The sequence below is a fragment of the Thalia democratica genome, chromosome 7 (genome assembly GCF_965202585.1).
Source record: "Thalia democratica chromosome 7, ktThaDemo2.hap1.1, whole genome shotgun sequence".
NCBI lineage: Eukaryota > Metazoa > Chordata > Thaliacea > Salpida > Salpidae > Thalia > Thalia democratica.
The window spans coordinates 52,665,305-52,689,762 of NC_139171.1; the positions used below are offsets into that span (position 1 = coordinate 52,665,305).

General features: G+C 27.8%; 1 protein-coding gene across 1 annotated transcript in view; it reads left to right on the top strand.

Annotated features, from left to right (window-relative positions):
• The window catches only part of LOC145840468 (uncharacterized), a 31,983-nt gene extending 7,725 nt beyond the window's left edge, over nucleotides 1–24,258 (top strand). The window contains exons 6-22 of the mRNA XM_082947737.1: nucleotides 1,860–2,000; nucleotides 3,383–3,506; nucleotides 6,553–6,748; nucleotides 8,134–8,265; nucleotides 9,177–9,278; nucleotides 11,201–11,356; nucleotides 13,192–13,393; nucleotides 14,056–14,186; nucleotides 15,990–16,140; nucleotides 16,516–16,697; nucleotides 17,734–17,886; nucleotides 18,685–18,804; nucleotides 21,024–21,158; nucleotides 22,038–22,181; nucleotides 22,412–22,510; nucleotides 22,726–22,873; nucleotides 23,627–24,258. Of these exons, the coding sequence (XP_082803863.1) occupies nucleotides 1,860–2,000; nucleotides 3,383–3,506; nucleotides 6,553–6,748; nucleotides 8,134–8,265; nucleotides 9,177–9,278; nucleotides 11,201–11,356; nucleotides 13,192–13,393; nucleotides 14,056–14,186; nucleotides 15,990–16,140; nucleotides 16,516–16,697; nucleotides 17,734–17,886; nucleotides 18,685–18,804; nucleotides 21,024–21,158; nucleotides 22,038–22,181; nucleotides 22,412–22,510; nucleotides 22,726–22,873; nucleotides 23,627–23,765 (2,455 nt within the window). The 3' untranslated portion in view covers nucleotides 23,766–24,258. The remainder of the gene's footprint in view (nucleotides 1–1,859; nucleotides 2,001–3,382; nucleotides 3,507–6,552; nucleotides 6,749–8,133; nucleotides 8,266–9,176; nucleotides 9,279–11,200; nucleotides 11,357–13,191; nucleotides 13,394–14,055; nucleotides 14,187–15,989; nucleotides 16,141–16,515; nucleotides 16,698–17,733; nucleotides 17,887–18,684; nucleotides 18,805–21,023; nucleotides 21,159–22,037; nucleotides 22,182–22,411; nucleotides 22,511–22,725; nucleotides 22,874–23,626) is intronic.
• The last annotated feature ends 200 nt before the right edge of the window (nucleotides 24,259–24,458 follow it).

The following is a 24,458-nucleotide window of genomic DNA, read 5'->3' on the forward strand; positions in this document are numbered from 1 at the left end:
TCAAATTTGTTTTGTTGTAGTATTTTTTAACTAATTTCACTTCACGTCACATCTCTGTCAGTTTTGCACGACGATTTTTAATTTCTAAGCAGCAAAAAGCTGTTTGCTTACTTATTCAACATGTTTTTTTTAATAGTTATTTTTTTTGCTTTTAATTTTGCTTTTGGCGTCTGTATTACGCCGCACGTCAAGGTCAGTTGCTTTATTCTTGCATATTTAGTTAACTTTTTGTTAATTTTTTTTTATGTTATCTTAAAATTTGCTTTTTGTTTTTTTTTTGCAGAAGGAAGTTTTTTTTTTTCAATTTCTTATGGAGAATACTAAAAAACTTTAATAAAAAATCTTGTATCGAGGTAAGTTGTTTGTCTTGCTCGTTGAATTTTTTAACTTTCTCTTGTAAATACGCTACTAGAAAGTAGCAAAAATTGCGTACTTAACAGGAGTTGCGTACCTAAGAAACTCTTACTCGAAAAGAAGATTACTTTAACTATTAAACTAATTGTTTAATAATACAACCTGTTTTTTTTTTGTATTTGCTGTACCTGATAACTAGGTGTACTTGTTAAGGTTTTTTTTCTGTGCATTGAATAAAATCTGTGTACTTCCGTTCGAAAATAGAGTTGAACTTTTAAACTTAGCTTTTTTTAGAAACAAGTAAAATGGCATCTTATTTGACTACCAGGTTCTTGATTACTATTAAAAATTATTATTCAGTTCAAATCGATGTTAAACGTATTTTCTAAATCTACGCACAATACAATGTTTCGACTTCAATTATGCTTATTTTTAGAACTAAACTGTGCAATTAAAGCATGATCAGATAGGTATGTTGGTAAACACGCGGTTGATTGTACACGGGGCTTCGTAGGTCGCACATGAAGTTGCTAAATTTATCAATATTTTTGGTAAAAACATTTTCAACTGCATGTGAAAATCGGTCAATTAGTTTAGGTTGTATTTAAATTAACTTTTATCTTTAAAATCGTCATTAATTATTTCATTTGTTTAGTTGAACATGGTACTACCTTGATTTGAATAGTAATTAAATCTAAGTTTGTTTTTAAAACAATGTTTTATTCTTACTTTGTGTATGCATTTTTTTACATTTAATCTCGTTATGTTGTATTGACAACTCAAAAGGCATAATGTTTCCACAACTAAAGTAAATTAATTAAAATTTTAATTTTAGTTTGAAGGTAAACTTAAAAACACAACTAAAATTTCATGGGTATTTAAAGAATAATTCAGTTTAAACAAGAAAATTTGCTTTAACACGGTACTAACTTCTTTTGTATAGTAATTAAGTAAAGATTGTATTTTAAAAAATGTTTACTTTTATTTCGTGTATGAATAAATTTTTTTATACCTTAAACACACACACTCTTGTATTGACAACACAAAATTTATAACTTTTTCATAATCAAAATTTAAAACATTTTTTTATTTTTTACGTTAATGATAAAATTGGAACTGCTGTTAAAACTTCATGGGTAATTTAATGACCATATTATAATTCAGCTAAAGTAATGAATTGAAAAAAAAACTCGTTTCGGTCTGAAACGTTTGCTAGATAATTTATTTGTTTTACTAAAAAAAATTAAAGTTATAATTACTATTTTAAACTTTTGGTTTCAACATTAGATTAAATACTTTATTCAACAACTTAAAAAATTTTAGGCGGGTATTTTTCTCCGAGTAAGAGTCGATGTTTGTCAAGCAAACTATTTATTTTAATAATTTAAAGAAAAAAAATTAAATCTGTAAAGTTGACATAAATTTACACCTAAGAATAAAATCTTTGTAAAATATTTATTATATTATTAATTTAAAGTATTAATGAAATAATTTTTTTTTTCCAGGCGTATATTTTTCTCTGCATACGAATCCATGCTGAGTGAAATAATTTCAATCGACATGGCGGGCGGCGACTTGAAAGTGCTTTTCGAATTTCCCAAGGTTTATGACGTCACAGGACTCACTGTTGACTACACCGACGACAGGTAATGTATATAGATATAGTTATTTTTATCAATGTACAGTCTGAAAAATATTAACTTGTTAAAAAGGTTTATAAATTATTTCAATTATCTAGCACAGAGAAAAAAATAATTTTTGAAAGTTTAAAATGCAATAAAAAAATACTGTTGGTACTCTGTATATGTAAAAGGCTTTTTGGATTTATTTTATATATGAAAAAAAATTTCTAATTAATAAAATTTTCAATAAGCTTATTTTTAATTAACTTTCTTAGCTTTCTTATGCATTAAAACCGAGAAACGCAAGAAAAAATTTAAAACTCTAATTTAGCTTTGTTTTTTATTTGTAAACAGTAATTATTTTTACAAAATGTTTTTAAGTTTCCTAGTGTAAGTAAATTTTCATGTTTTTTTTTTAATGTATTCGACAGAATTTTGTATATTAAGCGCTTATGTTTGTAGTTAAGTTGTTTATTTTAAGTTTCTTATTAAACCAAATGGTAAATAAATAGTAATATGCACTAGATTTTTTTTTACAGTTTTTTACATAAATTGCCAACTCGTTCTTTTAACAAACTTTAAAAAATAATAAAACTTATGAAAAATAACTGGCTCACACAACCATCCAAACCAAGTAATAAAGTTCAACTTTGTAGATTTTGAACTACTTAAAGTTCATCAAGTTAAGTGAGGCAGACTAATTACGCTTTAATGTGACTTTAAAACCAAAATTGGCGGAATGCACAACAACTTCGTAGTAGCCATTAAAGATGCTATAAATAAATAGTTTCAGTGTTTCTGTTTGTAAAATTCCATTTCCTTGTAACTTTTAGATATTAAAGTTTTAGACAGAATTAAAAACCAATTATGACTGATAAATAAATACTTAAAAAAGCTATCTTAAAAAATCATACTAGTCCACCAGGTGATATTAATACGAATTTAGGTGAATTTTAAATTAAAGTTAGTGATTTGCCGATTAAATTTGTGATATTCATTATTTGTGATATAAACATAAAAAAATTTTTTTTACAATTTTTATTACTAACACCAATTAAAATTTAAAATTTCACTCACGAATATGATCTAGCGAAAGACGACGTAAAGTAGTAGTCAAAATAAGTTTTAAAAAACAAATGTTTATAGTTAAAAGACTATTTTTATGCAAGTAATACTGATTAAGATTTTAAATACAAGTTGAAGACAACTTAAAAGTTTTTTTATAAACTAAAACAAGTTTTATTGAAAACTCTTGTACAAACTAACTCAATAAATTATTTTAGTTTAGTACTTTTGTTAAGGTTACCTTAAAAGAAAAATATCAGCTCTACTAAATAATTTCTTAGCAGCGTTCTTGTGCAACATATCAAATTAAAGTTTCAAATTTACAATACTCATCGCAACAGGCTGTATTGGACGGATTTCGATGGGGTAGGCGGTGTGGTTACCAGTAGCAACTTGGATGGTAGTAACTACGTCAAGCACTTCTACAGGCGGCAGTCGCAATTCTCACAAATCACTTCGTACAAGGTTTGTGTTGAACTTTTTGTTGAACTTGTTTATCAGACGATGTAAAGAAAGCACAAGGTATAAGCAAACTATTAGTTTATATAATTTCTGCAAACACGTTTAAAACTAGTTTTTTATTGTTAACACGTCAAAGTATTTTATTAACAACATTCTAAAAATAAATGGTTTTTTATCAATATAGTATCATAATAATTTTCAAAAAGAAATGATATGCGATAATTTACAACTAGAAAATTAAAATGTTAGTATAAAATGTTAGTTGAATTTAACTTATTTTATTCTTAGTTCTTCTTAATATTCAAAAAAATTCATATTCTTTGAATTTTTACATTGTAAAATAATTTTATTAGTATAAGTTACTGAACCTAAAGTTTTAATAGCAGTTTTTTGCGTAGATATTTTTACAACTATAATATCTGCACAATTTGTCATACTTGAGACACTTAGTAGCTGTTACGAAATATTTTACTTGTTAAAGCTCTATCCGAATCGATCCTTTTATCTAAATGAAAAGAATTAACTAACAATAAAAAGTATTGCTTGATAATTTTGACCATGTTACTGTAATATAAATATAATCTGATGTATTTTGACAGTAAGCTTACCGCATTTTATTATTAACTTTAAATTCTTCTCTCGTTTGTAAGTCAATTTATTTTTAACGATAGACATTTATTAGACGCTTTTATACGATTTATAGATATAAACAAAATATTTTATAATAAAATATATTTTATCACTGATTATTTAGTCTAATTTTTTAAATTTTAAGGCGATCAAAAAACATATAGTTTTTTGGAACAAGTATTTATTTGACGCTTTTGTATTTACAGATGTAAAAGTCACGTATAAAACATACAAGCATATAAATTGTCAAAGCAATGTCTGTTGCGTATCTTTGCCTGTTGAACCAATGCCAATGAGGCAGCTTTAAACTTTGGTTCTATTTTGATGTAAAACAGCTTAGTTGTCATTTGATATGTGATTGAATAGTTTTAGTATACACCAACTTTAAAAAAAAATTTAACTATCAAAAAACATATATTAGAAAAAGATAGAAAAAAGTTTTTTTTGTTTATTATACAAAGTTGCACTTAGTTTACAAAACATGAGCCACTTAAACAAGACACAAAAAAAGAAAAGAGATAAGTAAAAATGGAACAAATTCATATTTTAACAATTTAAAACGAAAAATACACATAAACAAAGTTATATTTATAATAATCTAAAGAAAAATTTAACTCATGTCTTAAAAAAGCAATAACTTGGTACACATAAAAATACTTTTTTATAATACTTATAAAACATAGCATACCAACAAAAAATCTTAGAAGTTTTGGTTTAAAATCTAAGCAGCTAGGATCCTAAAATGGTTTCTCTCAGAAAAAGTCGCCTTCAACAAGGATGGCAATAAACATCAGTTTTCGCAACCTTAATATTGAGATAACAGTTACTTGTTGCACTTGATGATAATGAAAGTTCAGAAAATTAAGTAGAATCAAAAGAAATAGGCTAACGGGGTGTTAGATGAACAAAAGGCTTTAAACTTTGGAACCAATGAAGTTTTTCACCGCCTTTAGTTGAAACTTCGTATATCCAATCAGGGTGCACGACAATTCAAATTCGGACAACTCAAACTCTTTTTTTATTTTTCAAAGGAACTTAATTCAAAAAGTAATGTACTTAAAAAAAAAAATATATATGTAAGTTTGCTTTGTAAATATATACAAGACAGTTTTTTATCTTTGAAAATGTTTAAATATTTTTGAAGTATGGCTAAAATAAGCTTAAAAATATAGTTATTTTTAGTAATTTTTCTAAATATCTTAATAAATATTCAAACTTTTCCAAAAATAAAAAAATTATCAGTAGATTTTTGTAATACCTACAAAGTAACTTCTTATTTTTTCAAAAATACATTAATTTTTGGAATATGGTCTCTTAAATATTTCTTTAAGAATTTTAATTGTCGGAATTTGAATTGTCAGAATTTGAATTTTCATGTAACCATCCCATCACTTAGCTTCTAATCAAACGCCTTATGACGGAATTACAAATAAATAAACGCTAAATAAGCTGTTATAATTGTCGTTTAAAAAAAAGTAATAGTCGCAGAGATTCAAATCAGAACCAACGCAGGCTTGCAATATGATGTCATAAAAAGTTATTTGGAAGTTTTTTAAACCTCTTCAAAATGAGGATATACAAAAATTAGCATGTTATTAAAGGACAAAAAGGTAACAGCTAGTTATGTTTGACATGCACAAGTATTAGAAAAAAATGCTTTTCAATAATATCATAAAACTAACATTACTAAATTTTGAATATTGCTTAATAGTATTAATTTCTATGCTGATACTTTACCAACACTTTACACGTTGTTTAGAAACTTGAAATAATGTAAAAGTGTTTAAAATTATTAAATTTTGAATTTTTATTATCCGTAGTGTCACGGTAAGCTGCGTATGTAGCTATGAAAAAATAAAACCCTTTAACACTTTTTTTCTATTATCCACCTAAAAAAAACGGAAAAAAAACGCTTAGCGTTTAATTTAATCGTAAGTCTCTATTCGAAAAATTCGAATTTTTCTAACTTTACCAACGTTTTTATCAAAACTATTTTGAACAGCAAATGATGGTCGTACACCAAGTTTCGTTTTTTTATCAACTTATTTTATATGTTTTTGCAGCTTGCTCATCACTAACACTTATAAATTTGGAGAACCATTAAAATTCATCACATTTTCGAAGAAACTTTCAAAAATCTGTTTTTTTTACGACTTTTAATATTTTTTGTATTTTTTCTCAAGAGTTTTTAGTAACCCGCCTCTTTTTCACAGGACTACTTGTTATTTACCAAAACTTTTATTTTCACAGGACTTTCTATTAATCATTAACCTTTCCACAGGACTGGTCGTTGTTGTCCGAACTTATACTTTCACAGGAACTTTTATTAATTTTTTAGCCTCTTTTAAAAACTACTTGTTTTTTACCGACATTTTAACACTTTCACAGGAATTTTTAATCAACTGTCAAATTTTCACAGGACTACTTGTTCGTGACGGACACGTACCCGTTCATCGACACCGAGGCGTCCCACACCGAGTGGAAGGAGGTCTACTACATCTGGGTGCTCAGGAAGCAGCCCGAGTTCAGCGACAAGCACTCCAGGTTCGCGTTCCGGGGAAAACCTAAAGGAATTTCCCTTTTAGGAGAAAGAGAGAGGCTTTGGGAGGAGGACGGTTGGTTTGTTTTTATTTGATTGAAAAGTTTTGAATTTGTTTTTAAAGTGATAAACTTTTTGTTTTTGATTTTGGTTAAACGGATGATTTTGTAATTGATTGAAATTATATGGATATTGTTTTCTGTGTATAAACTTTTGTTTACAACTTTACAACTTAATAGATTTTGCTTTTTGATATTTTGTTTATTTGTAAAAGTGATTTGTTTTTTAGTAGAAAAATACTCCAATTGTGGAGAGCCTCTCTATTCACATCTCACGAGTCTACGCACTCATTTGGTTACGCATTCTCGTTTGGTTACGCAATTTAGAATTTAAAAAAATTACTAAAGAACAACTTGAATTTTTGTTAATGTTATAAATTTATTGTATGTATTGAGTTAACAGTATATTTATTTTTTATTTGTTTTAATACAGAAAAAGATAGATTTTAACAAAGTTGATATTTTTGCATTTTTAGTTTGTGCTTTCCAAGAGAAATCTATTAAAATTTATGGCTTTGCTCTTTGTACTCTAGATGTCTTAGCACCCCTTCATGCCTTTAAATTAAAGAAGGTACAATATTTAACTTATTACATCATTTAAGGCATAGTTTAATGGCAAGTTTCATCTCAACTCAAAAAGTCTCTTGAGAAGTCTTTTAAGCTAACTTGTTCCTTGCCCACCTAAGATTAAACTTGTCTTGCATAATGTTAGAAAAAGATCTTTCTTTAAAAACATGCAAGTCAAGTTTAATTTTAGATGGGAAAGAAACAAATATAAAAAAATACAATTTTTTATTAAAAAGTATGTCACATGTATGTACAACTTGAATTAAAAATATTCTCAAAACAAAAATGTGGGAAAGTTACTATATTGTGTATAATGAAATAGTCAATATAGTAGGTACATTTGCCACCTCTCTTTTAGTTACGTTCGCTCGTTTAGCTACGCACTTTTGCTGTAGGCTCAATCTGCGTAGATTCGCAAAAGCTGACTGTACTTAAGAAATAAAGTATGTACTGTACACTAATATTTATATATAGAATACCAGAGTTTGTTAAAAATTTATAGTTTTTGTTAGTTATAATAATTGTATGTAAGAAAGACTTTTAAAAATGCATAATTAAATATTCTATCTTTAGTATTCAAACAAAGTTTGTTTTTATAAAAAAGAATATTATAGTTTATGGTTAGCTTGTAGTAATAATGAATTATTAGTAATTACTACTATATAAAAAAAGTTGTAAAAAGTATATAGTTTATTTTTCACTTTTTTATAGAAACAAAACTAACTTTTCCGAAAGAAAATGCACTCAGTTTAAAAATACTTAAAAAAAGAGTAAAAAAACAGATTAAAACAAATATATTCTTTACTGATTAAAACAAATATTTTCTTTCTTGCAGAAGACGAGCTCGGTTCGTGCAAGAACAGCAGGTGCGAGCACATATGCCTTCCGCGAGCCAACCTGACCAGCTTGTGCATTTGTTCCATGGGGTACCACATTGACCCCAACAACCGGTACAGCTGCAAGCCAGGTATTTCAGCAGTATGCTGTATTCACGTACTTATCAAAACTTATTTGGTAGGTCACAGTGTGTATTTTTGTAAATTTAGAAAAATTTTACCAATTTTTTTTTTCTCTGAAGAGACGCTTTAAGCGTTGAAACAGTTGTAAGTAGTTTGAAAAATTGTTATTTTTTTACATATAAATAAATACATATAACATAATGTGCATTGTATGGGCAATTGTTTGTCATACTATAATCGATTGCTATTAGAAAAGTGTGTAACTGGATAACAATAAAGCGTTTGTTTTTATCACTATCAATAACGTTAACCTCAACAATTATGGTATAATATTTTGTGCACTTTAAGACAAAGACAGCTTAAGAAGTTTTTTACGGTTTTTTCTCGATCAAAAAAAAGTATGTATAATGCATATTTAACTGCAAATAAATGAGCGATAAAACTAATACGTATACTTAAGCTTTATAATAATGTTATTGATAACGTTTGTTTGTTAATAGAAGTTTTTTTTTTACTTGTGTGGGAAAAAAAATCTTTTAGCTAGTTAATTTTGATTACTTTTTTCATTAATAAAAGCATTATTTTTAATTTATAACTATTTAGCAGTTGTAAAACTTTTAATGAATTAGTAAATTTCAAAAGCTCAACAACGGTGTTTCGCATCCTTTCAAAGTATGGCTTAGCTTAGAGAGTATAAAATTTGAGTTTAACAAAATAAATTTAATATTCAATTTTATAAGCAATTTTTTTCATATTCAAATCAATAACACTGCTTTGTTCCAATTTAACAAATGTCTATAATTAAAATCAAAGTAGAACCTGTAACAGTAAAAACATGTACTAGTACATGTTTTTTCAAATGACATATGTAATATTCAAAGCAATAATATGTTTCAATTAAAACCAATCAAACTAACAGATATAGTTGACGATGAGTACCTGCTGATATCGGATTATGGAAAGGGAGATGTATATCAGCTTCCTCTGAACCAAGCCGAAGATTACTCTGTTTTTCACATTGGTAAGACATTTTGTTATTTTTGAATAGTATAAAAATAATAAGAGCTTTCTTAATTTATTTAATGCATACTTTGTATAAGTAAACTCAGATTACATTTTCAAGTTTACGAAAACAAAGTATGTTGTATTTATTTTTAATTCTTAGTTTTATTTTATATATATAACGCAACTTTTAATCAGCTTAATTCAGTTTTAATACTGAGTATGTTAACTTTTGACTTATTCCAAACACAATCTTTTTTTGGAAACTAAATGTTAAGTTAGCATTTTATGTTTTAGAAAGAAAGCTTTAATAAAAATAAATAAGTTTAAGAGTAATTGAAAAAAAACTACTTGTGCTTTTCAGACTACTAATCTTTTAAAATTCTGTTATGTAGTTTTAAAAAAATTGTGAAAGTGTTTAAACAGTTTTCAGTTTAATATTTTATACTTAAAACTTTTACTTGTTATCAAAAAAACTGACATAAAGGACTATGTTTCAGTACACCCTTTTGACAACGTGTTTTCTAATTTATAACCCTTTTACAAGTTAAGTTAAAACGTTGTTGTAAGAAACTAGAGCTAACTTCTTCGAACTCAAAAACAAAAAGTTATACACTTGAAATGTTCACTTACAACAAGTCAACCGAACTCCAGTTGAAAACTCACACTTACCACCTGACCTTTGACTCATGAAAATTTTACGCCGGACTGCTCCAACGCCGAACGTAAACATACCACCCAAGTTACACGCATCAGTCAAAAATTTAAATAAAACGTGTTTATTACAACAAAGCTTCGTGTGTGCTACCTCCTGATACGAGGGCGTTTCTTCAGAAAAATATTGTAAATCTTGTTGGTCTTTATCAACCTAAAACTGCCAGCTGACCCAGCGTTGCGGTGTGAATGTTGTTTTGTGTATTTATTCTTGAAGTTTAATTTATAAAAATGCGTGTTGCGAAAAGCATCGTTTCAAAAATAAAAACAATCAAGTTTTTTTACTTGAAACGATTTTAAAAGTAAATTTTAATGAAATTAATTACATTTAAATCAAGTGTCGTTTTTTTAAAAACTTTTTAAATAAATCGTTATTTTTTGTATATCTTGATATATTTGAATTAATTTTACATGAATAAGACCTTATTTAAATTATTTTTATAAAACTTTCATATTTACGGAAATTTTTTTCAATCCTTGTTTTGAACAATTGGGACTAGGTTGAAACTTTAAATTTAAAAAATTGGATATAAACTTTATAAAACTTATAGTTTATTACTTATTATTATTAAAAGTTTAATCGTATAACACAGTAAATTTGTATTTTTTTGACTTAAGTGTTTTTTATGCTACAAGAATTACATAGTGATAATCTAGTTAAAAATATATTAAAATTAATCAAATAGTCTCCAAACTACATTTACCTATAAACTAAGCTAAAAGAACTGATATATTACTTGTTTTTATTTTTTTGTGAAGTTTATATTTATTATTAAATGTTGTTTTATTTAGCTTAAAATTTATTATTTTATTATTTTAACTTAAAATTATCAAGACATAAAAACTTTTTTAAACGACAAAAAAACTCATTTAATTGGTCCTAGTACATTGTGTATAAAAAAAACCTTTCGATCATCGGGTCGTACACCACATAAATACAGTTAAAAGTCTTATCCAGGACAAAAAGTGTTGTAAAGTGTTTCGTTACATCTTTTTTCAGTAAGCCAAACAAAAATTTAAAACTAAGCATAGATTTTAAAATTATTAACTTAACAATACAAACTTTGAAAACTTTCAAAGCTGGACGACCACAAGCTTTACATTGCATATTTCAAAGTGTTTACGTACGCTTTATTTTGTGTTATATTTTGCTTACAACAAACAAACAGTTGAAGCCAAACACAATCTCATAACTACAACAACCAAAAAACATCATACATTTTTCAGCCGGACTGAACGACCACAAGGTGCAGGCGTTGAGGATCGTCGGGGACACAGGGAGGATCTTCTGGAGCTCCCACACCAAGGAGGGGTGGAACCCTCATCTTTCCAGCAGCCACAAGGACGGCTCATCCACACGGTCCTTGCTGGAAAGAATAAACGGTGCTTTATTAAATAGTGTATTGGTTTGCTTTAAACATGCATTAAACATTTTTTTAAGTAAAATTGCGTTCAAAGTTTTGATTTAGGAAAAACTTCTGGTAAAACAAATTTATTTGTTGTTGGATATTTTTATATTAATGGTCCCTGCTTCGAACAAAAAAATACATATTAAGCAGTTTTGAAAAAAGTTAAATGTAAGGCAACTTTTAATTTTTTTCTATGTTGATTTTAAATAAATTTTGATGTTTTTTTTTTTTTTTTGCATCTACGTGACCCAAACAAACGGTGTATATTAAGTAGTTTTGTATTTTAATTAAAATTGGATTAAAATTTTTAAGTTTAAATTATAAACAAATTTGTTTATAAAAAAATGCTTTACTTGTTTATATGCTTTATAAAGTTTATTTTAAGTAAAGTTTTATAAACTTTAAACACTCATTTTTTTTTCTTTTAATAATGACACAAAGAGTAAAGCATTAGTTACTTTTTATGAAACTACATACTGAACCAAACAATAAGAAATCTATAATGTATTTAATAATATATAAATAACACAAATAATATAATAATTATTATTTATTTAATAATAGTAGCTTTCAAACAACCTAGACTTGAAATAAAATATTTTTTATTGTTTTAGAAACACAGAAACTTTTATTAAAAGTACTACAACTACTTTTTTTCTTTTCTAACTTAATTGATGAGTTTAATTTTTAAAGCAGAAAAAGTCTTATAAACTTTGTGGTTTAAAAGTACTACTTGCGGTGCGTGAGAAAAAAAGCAACAAATTTTTATCAATTAGTCATTTTCGCTGCTGAAACTGAAGTTTAATCTTACTATACATCGCAGCAAACCGCGTAAAGCTTAAAACGAGTTAAAACACCAAAATGTTACAAAACAGCGACAAAATTACCGCTCAATTATAAGCAATCTACTTGTGGCTTTGAGCCTTTTCCTTAGTGGATCCAAATCGTGTGGAGGTGGAAATAGAGAATTAAATTTCACACAAAACTAATGTTTCAAATTATTTTCATAATTCGTTTTTAGTGTGGTTTAAATAAGTGTACTTTTAAACTAAATATTTTCAAAAAAAAAGTTTATTTGACTGTTAGTTTTTTATTTTAGAGGTAACAATTTTTTTAAACAAAAGCTACTCAAACGATCTCGCACCAACCGGCATAACTTGTGTTGTATGCTGATCTTTCAAATTTGTTTTTAAGCCCTAAATGCGCTAGAATCGCAGCTATCTAGCAACTAGTTTTCAAAAACAAATTCTTAATAAGATAATTTTCTTACAACAATGTGTTCATCACCATTATTATTTTTGCTTCAGCCAAACAGTTAGACGTTGACCCTTGAACTACAGAGTACTTTTAAATGTGGCCTCTTTTAAACTTTTATAGATTTTTCTAATTTCCTTACAACCGGTTTCGCAAACCTTTAATATATCTTGTCTTCTATTTTTCTCTAGTCAGATTTATTTTCTCCAGTCAAACAAATGGATGTTGGCACTCGAACGCAGAACGTGTCCTATTTTTGATGCGGTCCCTATAAAACTTTTTATAACAATTTGAATTTTGACGTAATTGGTTTCGCAAGCCTTTTTCACTTTTTTTTCATGTTTCTCTAATTTCATTCAACTTTTTTCTTCTCCAGTAAAACAAATGGATGTTGACCCTCGTACGCAGAGCGCCCACTTTGTCAATTTTTACTTCATTTTTTTGAGGTCAGGCTACTTTTTGAGACACCGCCCTTTAAAAATTAACACAACTTAAACTTTTATGCTACTAGTTTTTCAAACACTTCCCAATCTAACAACTTTTTCATACTAACAGTCAAACAAATGGACGTCGACCCTCGCACGCAGAACGTGTACTTCGTGGACGGCCAGCACCAGAACGTCAAGGTGCTCCGCGGTGACAGCCCACTGGATGGCGCCAACGTGCTCACGGTGGTGGAAAACAGGGAGGTGGCGACAACTGGCGGTGAGAAGGAACTGATCGAAATCGACCAGGTCGCAGTAGACCCCAAGTACAAGTCGGTATAAATAGTTTTTTACTTTAACAATGAATTTGAAGATTTTTTAATGAAAAAACTGAATTAGCAGTTGCTTGAATTACTTTGTTTAACTGTTTCATCGTGTTTGTTGATCCCAAGCGTAAGTGAGCTTTTTTATTGAAGTCATAAAGAAGTAAAGTATAAGTATTTACAATTAACTTTTTTCACAAAATCCGTGCTTTTGAAGATGTTAAAAAAAAAACTTATTCAGCATTATTTGAAATACTTTATTAATTTTAATTATTTAGTATATGAGTTGAATTTTACATAATTGATGTATTAATGTTTGGTATGCTTATGTAAATTTTGCTGTAAAAGTTTTTAAACTTGTACAAATCTACCATTATCAACATGTTAAAGCACACTTTGTAGAAAACTTTTTTCCTAAAAACCATTTCCTTTTAAACTAAAAAGTTTTAAGTAAAGTTTAAAGAGGCATTTAGGCAGTTTTCAAAAAATAGATATTAAAGTTGTAAGGTTCGTACTCCGGTCTATCTTGGTCAATTATATCAAAAAAAATCTATCAAACACCTTTTTTTTCTTCTCTAAAAGTGTCCATGTATAAAACTCGCATTGTTTTGTTAGCAACTTTTGTAAACTACGAGAAAAATGATCACATCTAACTTTTTTTTTTGTAACAGCTTTCTGTACTGGATAACGAAAGGGCGGGAAAGTCAGGGACAGCTGTGGAGAAGTGACCTGGACGGGGGGAACGCCACGGTCATAATCGACGAGCTGAACTGGCCGCGCGCCATCACTGTGGGACTCGAACGTTAGTTGTGGCAGTTGATAAAGTTTATATGGTCTATTTTAATTACTTGCATACTTGTTTAAATTGATTGATTTGACATGTTTCTGTTTTGATAGAAAATACATTCTGCACATCTACTTAACTTTTGGTTCCAAACGTAAATTGTAACACCTTGTAATGTTTTTTATAGTTTATATCTATTCACTTGTTGATCAACTTTTAAAAGTTTATTAATTTAAATTTTTATTATTTCTATAAAAATATTATAAACATAACAAAAAGCTTGTACAATTGCTTTTTAGGAGCTAAACGAAAACTGTACATTAGTTGAATTTAAAAAAAGTTATACAAAAAGTTTGTAAATACTGTTTTATAAGCTTGTAAAATTTTATTGATTTACTAATGTTTAAAAAAGAAAATTGAACTCAAGTTGAAAACTTTGCAGCTGAAAAGAAAACTTTTAGCTTTAACATAAAAACAAAGCTTAAAATCAAATTTTTAAGCAATTCTAAAACCTATTTTAATTAATATTTGGTTCACTTTTTATGGTTTTTAATTTTTTGTATACTTTTTATACTTAAAATTTTATGTAGATTATTTATACTTATAATATTGGTGGTTACTATTCATTTACAATAGGTGTTATATTTCTTAATGCTTATCATTCTAAACTTAATGGTTTCTCTTATACTAAAAAATGAATAGTTATAACAACCAACTTGAATTTAGTTTTCAGAGTTTAACTTTTTTGCTACAAAACTTTTTAATTATAAAGTTGTAATGTTCTCATATACGTAACCGTTATACAATCACTTTAAATTAAAAACACCTATTAATCAAAAGACTAATAAAAGGACTTACTAAGTTTTAATTTCGTTTTTTAAATTTTTAAGTTTAGTTGTTTCATGATAGATGTTTTAAGTTATGCTACTTTTTTTTTTTTTAACCAAACTTGTATTATTTCCGTGGTCAAATTTTTATATTTATTTTCAATCTGCTCAAAAAGGTTGTGGTTAGTCATAATTTTACAAACTTAACACAATAACTTGGTTTAAATTTAAACATTGACCTTCTAAAATCAAATTTATTTTTTACTTTTGGTATAATTTTCAAGATACACTGTAGTATCTTCATTAGGAAGCGTGTATCATAAATTTTTAATTGAATTAACTTAGTTTATTTTGATATTTTGTTACTGTAGTAGTTTAAGTGATATTTTAAAGTAATTTTTATTAATTTAGTGTAACTCGGCTGCAAATTAGAAATTAAAAACTACTATACAAGCGATTACGTGATTTACATTTTTTGTTTATCACTTATTAAAACTGTAGATAACTTGAAAGTAAAAAATTTATGCCAAAGATATTAAACATACATAATAAACACGCTTTTTTTTGTAAGTTATTAATTGTATTTTTACGTTTATCTAATGTAAGCCAATGGTTTTTTATCAACATTGTACTGTAGTATACTCCTGAAAAAAAGTAGAAGAGTATTCTGGATTTAGTAATGAACAAAATGGCTGAGCTAAGTTGTGTCTTGGTTGTAAACTGTGAAATAAATATTTATATTGCTAAACATGCAAGACAATAAATTAAAAATAAACTTCTACACTGTTTCAACCAAAAGGTTATTATCTATCAATAAAACTCTCCTGCTTGAAGATGTGGATTAACGGAAAGTTGATAGAAAATAAATTGTATATAAACATAACAATACAAAAAATAAATTTTCAGCTGACGCACGCGTAACAGTTAACCACAACATAACAGTACCATTTATTATATGAAAAATGCTTAACAATTAAAATTTAAATTGTACCAGGTGACGCACTGTTCATCGCGGACCACAACTGTGTGGTCCACCAGATGTCGCTGCTCGAACTGGCCCTGACCAATGTCCCGTTGACCAGCTGGAAGGACGTAAGCTACGACCTGTCCGTTCATTTTCCCGGCACCCCGCCCCAAATACTCGAGTGAGAGTAGTTTAATTAGTTGTTTTGTTTGATTCAAAAGTTTGTTTCCGATGAAGAAGAACTGTGCAGTAAAAACTTCTAACTTTTGTAACTTAACTAATAAACTTTAATGTTTTTTCATAGCTTATAAGTACAATTCAGTATAATAACTTACTACAGTAAAGTTAAGCTTATTAGCTATCACAAACATTTAACCTATTAAAATTAAAGGAAAAACTATAAAGAAGAGTAAGGATAATTTTAACTATATATAAAGATTCTAAAAAAAGTTCTTAATTACAGTAAAAACTTTTAGACTGATTATTTTAACCGCTTTAACTGTTAATAGTTTAAAATAATCCTTTTTGTTCTTAAGCTGGTATGTTAATTTTACAGCATGAAAGTTCTGAGAGACAACCTTTATTACGTCACAACAACAAATTTCGAAGTCAGAGTGGCGAAATTAATAGCTCCCAAGGAACTTGAGCCGTTTAGCTTCCAGTTCATTGGACTTTCCGACTTTTTCCAAATCACGTCACTTGACTTCTTTAGCAAGGAATACGCCGAGAATTTCATTAGTTAGCTTTTTTTTGGTAGAATTTTGTAAATACAATGTTTAACTTTTACTAAAACTACTAGTTTAATTCTAAGAGCTGTAAACAACGCGATGTAAATTATTCTTAATAACTTATGAACAACAAAGTGTTAAAATTTACAATTTTTCTTCATAAGGTATTATAATAATTCATAATCAAAGTTTTCGTATTTTATTAAAATATAAGGACTGACAATTTTTTTTTAAAGTTAATGTTTTTGTTTATATTTTCTTGCATGAATAAGTTTTTAAATAACATTATAGATAAACAACATTGTTATTTGCAGCTTATTATCTTATTATACATAAAAAGGTCGTAGTTTTTTTGCCACCGAATCCTGGTAGTTAATAAAATATTTAATTTGCATATTTGTATTTAAACAAGTTCTTTACATTTCAGTAAGTCGAGCAATCTTTTTTAGTTAAGACAAATAACTATGTATATAACATATACAAAAAAACTGTTTAATTGTTTCTTAATGTAGCTTTATCTAATGTCTTTTTGTTTATATGTTGATTTTAAAGTTCATAAATTTTATCGTGCCTGTAAAAAGTATCTAAACCTAGATATTTTCTTTTGTATTTAATAGTAAATAAAGTAAAGTCTTTCAGCTTTTACTTGTGTTAAAAGCTTGTTTATTTAAAGAAATAAAAATTTGAACTATAGAAATTATATCGTATAGAATAACTATAGCTTGTTTTATTTTTAAATACATTTAATCAAAAAACACCATACTTAAAAACTATATCTTTTGTTGTTAAGTTAATCTGCTTTAAAACCTCATAAATATGATTATTTAAACACAAAACACAAACATTTAGCATCTCTTCTATATCTGTCATTTTAATGTTTTTTTTAATTGTTTACGCAAGCACATTGGACGACCGATGCTCAAAAGTATTTATCTTAAAAAGCATCAAACATATAGACCTTAATTCTATTTTAAAACATTTCCTTAGGTCTTTCTAATCATTCACAATGCAAGCACTCAACCAAACACTAATGTTTTTTTATTCAGGCACATTGGACAACCCATGCTCAAAGGTGTCACCTCAGTGCGAGCAATTGTGCATTCCGCTAGACGGCGCTACCAGGCGGTGTCGGTGCTTTGAAGGCTTCAAACTCATTGATGACGTCAGATGCGTGCACGTCAACTCGCACTTCTTCATCAGTTTGTTTTTATTAACTTCTATGTCTTTGTTAAAAAAACAAACTCTAATAGTAACTTTATAATTTTTTACAGAAAACGTTAATAATTAACTTCAAACCATTCTTGAACACTTGCATTTCTTTAATCTGAAAAAAAAGTCTTTCAACTCGCATTTATTCATCATTTTTTATTTTATCTTATAGGTTTTTTTAATAATAATTAAAGAATTATAACTTTTAAAAGTTTAATAAACTTTGAAGAGACAAAAAAATAAATAAAGCCGTGTATTCTTGCTACTTATTTTTTTTTCTTAACTAAAAAAAAATTAAAAATATACCTTTTTGATAAAAAAAAAGTTTATTTTTTACAGTTTAAGTAATTTAACACCAAAAAAACTGTTTTCTTTAAACTCTAAACTTAATAACAACTAAACGCTTCGGCGCTTATTGATATGAGAACAGTGCAATTTTTTTCAAACCTTATGTGAAGTATAGTTTCAGTAAACGGTAAAATATACATAATTTTATGTAATCATTATATTGCACATTTTCTATTTTACTATTGTATCATTATAAACTGACTTAAAATTAATTAGAATGTAAAAAAGGTGTTTTTTATGTTTAAAAAAACTTACATAAACTCAAAGCATAGAATTATAGTTTTACAAAGCTCTCGTTTGCTTATAAATTTTATTTACAATACTTAACTTTGCTTTCCATTCAGCAACTTACTTTGAAAACTATCGAAACCAACAACCTCTATACAACTACAAATATTTTCATGTTTTGTTTGATATTATTACAATCTTTTCGTGCACAGACAAATCGCCGAAAACTTCAAACTGCCCCGCAGACATACTGGTCCACATGCTGCCCTGTCAAAAGGACATTCCGGTTAACTGGACAGTACCAAGTTGGACTGACGACTACACTCGAGAAGGTTTGTTTTATTTATACTTGTATACAGTTGTAAAATATAACAGGTAACGCTAAAAATTAACTGGTTAACTATTACTAAAAAGGAGCAACTATTTTTTCAGTTTCTGCTGAGTGGGAAAAGTATTGAAGAAAGTTTATTTTAATATATGTATAACACTGTAAAACAAGCATTGTAAAAGTTGGTGATTTTGGCTGTCAGGGTGCAATAAATAGTAAGAAGGCAAACAAGTAAAAGGGTACTTACCTATTTAAGGGGGTATCTATTAAAGGGAGGCAGTTGTTATATTTACGATTTTTACGGTAAATTTCTTAGCAGAAGCATTTTCCGAACAATGTTTTAATTTAGATGCCGTAAGTTATTTAATTTAAGAAATGTTAAGTAATTTTGATTCAGTTGAACTTTTGAAGCTTTGGTAAAAGTTTTATAAATAAAAACCTGCAGATTATGCCATTAAGTAACCGTAAGTATTTATGTTTATATCATTTACCAAACACAACTCGTTCTTTGTAGTCTTATTATTTACAAAATAACATTTGGTTCCGCTCGTTTTGAACAAAATAAATGCAACTTTAAATAAAGTAAAACTTATATAGTTAGAACATGCCATTGATACATTCTTTTGAGTACTATTTACAGCTTCAATACAAATAGTCGAAAAGAAATGAGTTTTTATTCTTGTTTTGGGTCAACTTTGTTAAAACTTGTTATTTGACAGCTAATCTAAATTATTTATAAATTTCATAAATACCAATTAAACGCTTATTCTACCTCTTAATTTATACTAATAATACAGTATTTAACTGCTTTTAACAAATAGTTCATATTTAAGCTTAGGTTTTGTATTTTTTTGACAATATTGCTGCATTTAAACTCATTTTAAATTTATTGAATTATGAAGATACCAAAAAATTATCAATTTGATAAAAATAATATAAATAATAAATATAAGTATAGCCCTATATTTTTCTACTTTTTTTTATTTATTTTTTTCTTTCAAATTTTTTGTGCTTTAAATTTTTGATCATTAAAGGTATGTTTGAAAAACTTACTGAAAATACTTTAACAGCTAAATTTTTATGAAAACTGTTTTGTTGTTTCAAATGTTTAGATAGTTTTCTGTACTACTTTCTTCTAAAAGAGCGTATTCTTAATCTTGTATAAATTTTACTTAGTATATTCCTTTAAAACACCTACTTTCCACAAATTGAATACATATATATCTCTTATTAATGAGTTTTGATATCATTACTTTTCAAAAAAATAAACTAAAGTGTTTTTAATATTGTTCTATACATTTATGTTTTAAACGTTTGCACCTAGATGATGGAACCTTAAATACTTTGTCTTTAAAACATTTTGATTTTTTAATTTTAAAAATGTTACTTCTATAGTAAAACTTTCTGTATAGAACAAATATTTTTTTTTGCTTATACATATTGTAACAGCTATATTTTGGCATCTTTTATGGTATTCAATTCGAGGTATTTCTAAATTTATTTCATTCGTCATATAAAGTTTTTTCTTTCTTAACTAAGAACATATTTTAAAGTATGTTTGTAGAAAAATGTTTTTTCTATGTTAGACTATCTTTGAGTATTGTCGTTAGACAGCATGTGTTTAATATACAAAACTTTTAAAAACTAAAGTATAACACTTTCAAAGTTAATCTTTAAGCCCACTTTTTTTGAAATTACTTGAGTTTTATCTTTGTCGTAGACATTAATCCACTTGTTTTAATTATGTTTTAACGGTAATAGACTTCTACAAGATTATAAGTAAATAGAAAAACTAAGATCTTTAAGAATAAATAAATGTTTGATAAGGCGAACAAAATCATACGAAATAATCTTAAAAACAAATGATAAATTCAATAAAAAAAATAAGCAAATTAGCTATAAAAAACCAATAAAAAAACAAGTTTATTTGACCCAGTTTTGGAAACCTACGTCTTTAAACAGCAAACACACAACAAAAATCAATAAAATAACAAACATTTTTAGACAATCTGAAAGCAACTAGCTCATTTGTCGTAAAGTACTAAAATAAGGACAAACAAATAAAAGACGAATAAAAAAAAACATAAAAAGCAAACATATGTTTATTGAAGAAAATAAGTAGAAAAAGACTAGAAAATTTTTATGAGCAAATGAATAACAATTAGTGAATAAAAAGAATGTAATAAACAACTAACTAAAACCGTATTAACTATTTTTTTTCAGACGATCTAAAAGTAGCGAGTTCGTTGGTCGGAAACCCGCCAATCAGCTTCGGAGTAGGAAGTCACGTGGTAAGGTACGAAGCGGCTGATGAACATGGGTCGGTAGCCGTGTGCAAGTTCACTGTAACAGTGCAAGGTTTTATAAATATTTATTGTTGTTGAAACAGTTGTAGTATAAAACACAAATCAAAGTTAATAATAGGCCTTCAGTAGAAGATGCAATAGTTTTTCGATTCTACTAAAATAAGTTTGTTGCGGTGTTGTATTATTCGATATAAGTTCAAAATTTTTAAATTTTTAAAACAAGAAATTGTGGATATAATTACTTTTTCACAAAAGACTATTCAAAGATATTACAAGTTTTGTTTGTTAAAACAAAATTAGAAAAAAATCAAAAGATAGTTTATAAAAATACAAAAATTTATTGCATATAACATACAACTTAATACAAAATGAAACACCGTTTTCATGGCTTTCAAACACTTATATTTAGTCGAATTTAAAAATAATGCAGTTTTTGCTGTAGGCTCGTTTTACTTCTTTTCATTCCTGATATGTTTATGTTTTAATTACCATATACACGATGGATAGTCACATTTGTGTATTTATAATCGTACTCTAAGTTTACATCAAGATAGATGTTGTCGTTGAAAGTGTACGATTTCAAAAAAATAAGGTTAGTGCTAATAGTTTTCTACGAAGTTTACATAAGGGTCCACTATAAAATGTTTTTAAGGTACAGTTTGTATTTGTAGAACCTTTATTTCTGAGTGAACAATATATAAACATGTTTAAAACTAACTTGTACAATTAAACAGAACATTTACACGTGATACACATATTTCTTTATATATACGTCACACCACGTAAATAAGAATTTTCATCAGAACAAAATTAACCTAAGCTTTAAAGGAAAGTTTTAAAACTTTTCTATTCCTGTGTTGCACATTTCTTCCTAGTCAGACAAGTACACAAACAAACTACTCCAAATTTGCTAATAAACTTGTATTAACAGAGCAAGGTTGTGAGGATCCGGTTTTCACTCCCTCAACGCTGGAAGCTTCGGCCCCGTTCTGCGTCAACGGCGTGAAGTCCTACAACGTGACGTGCAAGAACGGAAACCCAATTCGGCACAAAGACGGTCAAAGAGACGGAAAAGGTTTGTTCCATTAATTGCTTGGATAAATGCGTCAATGTTTAAATAGAATTAAAAAAAAGATTTCATTGAGTTTATTGCTTAACAAACGTTTTACGTTTTCGCGATGATCACAAGAGTAAACAAACTTTTGTAAAATAGTAACCTAAATAAAACTGTTGGTTTAATTTTACCTATACTGACTCCTCCAAAAAAGTGCAGCTCTCTGTGAATTTAATTTGCTTTTTTTGCAGGTAAAGTCTTGAGAAACGTGTGTTTAACGGTTGAGACGGGGAGATGGTACGTCTCCGACCTGAGCGAGCTTCGTTGCGACGATGAAAGCACGACGCAAGGTCAGTTGACACCTCGAAAAATATATTCTTGTTTTACTAACAGTTTTAACCAAAATAAGTTAAACCGTTAAAGTTCTGTAGCAGCGTCTGTTCAAGCTCTTTCTTTAAAAACCAAAGTAAAAATAAACATGCGACCATCCGTTCAAGCGCGCAAAATTTTCCTCGCCTCTGACATCCTACCAATTAAGTTTTTCTAACTTTGTTTTTGTTTTCAGTCATCCCGGAGGCTTACACCGACAAGTCGACTGACGAGGAGGAGGTCAGCACTGTTCCGGCGAAAAAGCCCGACAAGAAGAGTCACGTGACGACGATTCTCATCGTGGCGGCGGTTTTGAGCGTCCTGCTGCTCGTGGTGGCGTGCGTGTGAGTTTTCGTAATTCTAGCGGTTATCACGGTCGTTGATGTGCTGTGTGCAAAAAAAAAAAAGGAAGTTTGATAACAAGAGCAGTAGGAAATTTAAGGAAGCTTTGATTTGCTTTTAAAAGATTTCGTTTGTTCGTTTAATATTATTATAAAATGAATCATTTCTTGTTTACACTGTTCGCTGAGTAATGAATGCTACTTAGAAGTATGTTTTAGGATTAAAATATTTCCAGGAAAAAAAAAAGATGTTTAAGTTATGTAAGTGTGTTGCAATGAAATCGTTTTCGAAAGTAACTTGAAAATCATTTCGCCTTTTTTTTTTTATTAGTTATTGTAGTATAAAAATTACTATTAATAAAACATTTTTGTTTGTATGACCCACTAGAAATTTACTTTAGTTTTTTAACAAAATTATAACTTTTTTTTTTTACTTTTTACTAACACACATATAAAGACTATAAGTTTGTTAAAAGAATTGAACGACTTTAATTTACGGAACTCAATACAGCTCACGAAAATACAAATTAGAAAACTACAGTACGATTAGCTAGTAATTTTTAAACGTCATTTTTGAAAAACAAACTTACTGTGATACCTTTTTTCCTTAAACCAGTTCGTGACACTGCCATAAAAGTAAACAAGAAACCTTTAAAACGTAAACCAACAAAAAAAATCTCAGTAACTAAAATTTAGAAAGTTCAGTTTAATCAAAATATACAAAACTCTTTTTGATGATATAAACACACATTTCAGGACGAGCCGAAAGTGCAAGAAAGTTTCGGGAATCCCCTTTGATGCGAAAGTATTCTGGCGGAGAAGGGAAGACGTGGAGATGCAACCTCAAACCGACCAGGTCGACGATTCCGCCAACCAGTACGCCAAAATGTCGTGAAGCCAAATTCGTCCGAACAATTTTCACACTCGACTGATTTTGAAGACTTTGTAGCAGAGTTGCCATAACTTAAGACCTGTTACATATTTAAAAGCTATAACAAATACTACTTGGCTCCATACATTTATGGCAACTAAACTTTGTAGGACTAACACAGTTATTAATAAAACATTTTAAAACTCATACAACATTATTAACTTTTTAATATTTTTTACTGGTTTAAAGTTGCACTAACTGTTTGAATTCTTTAAATCAAAACTGTACTTTGTAATTATTTCTGATTTTTTTTCGTACATGTTTATTGTTTTTAACTTTTAAGAAAATCATAGCTGCCTTACTTTTTGTTTATTTTTTTTTTAAGTTTTTCGTCGACAATTTAATTAAAATTCTGTTACCATTCATTAAGCAGGCTCACTTTGTTTAGAACTTTAAAACATATGTTTGTATTTTCTAACTTAGCAAAACTTGTATTTTTCAAACTTGTTGTTTTAATTAAATGCGCTAACTTATTAAGTTTTCATAAGAACGGTTTTTTTTGCAGATATTTGTCTCTAGAAACTAAATTTTATTTTGGTCTATTAGTTTTGTAAAATTTAAAGGGAATTAAACTTTGTTTAAATTCTATACTTCTAGTACTTTTTCACGTTTTCTTCTTTTCTTTATATATATATTTTTTTGTTTTATTCTAATTTA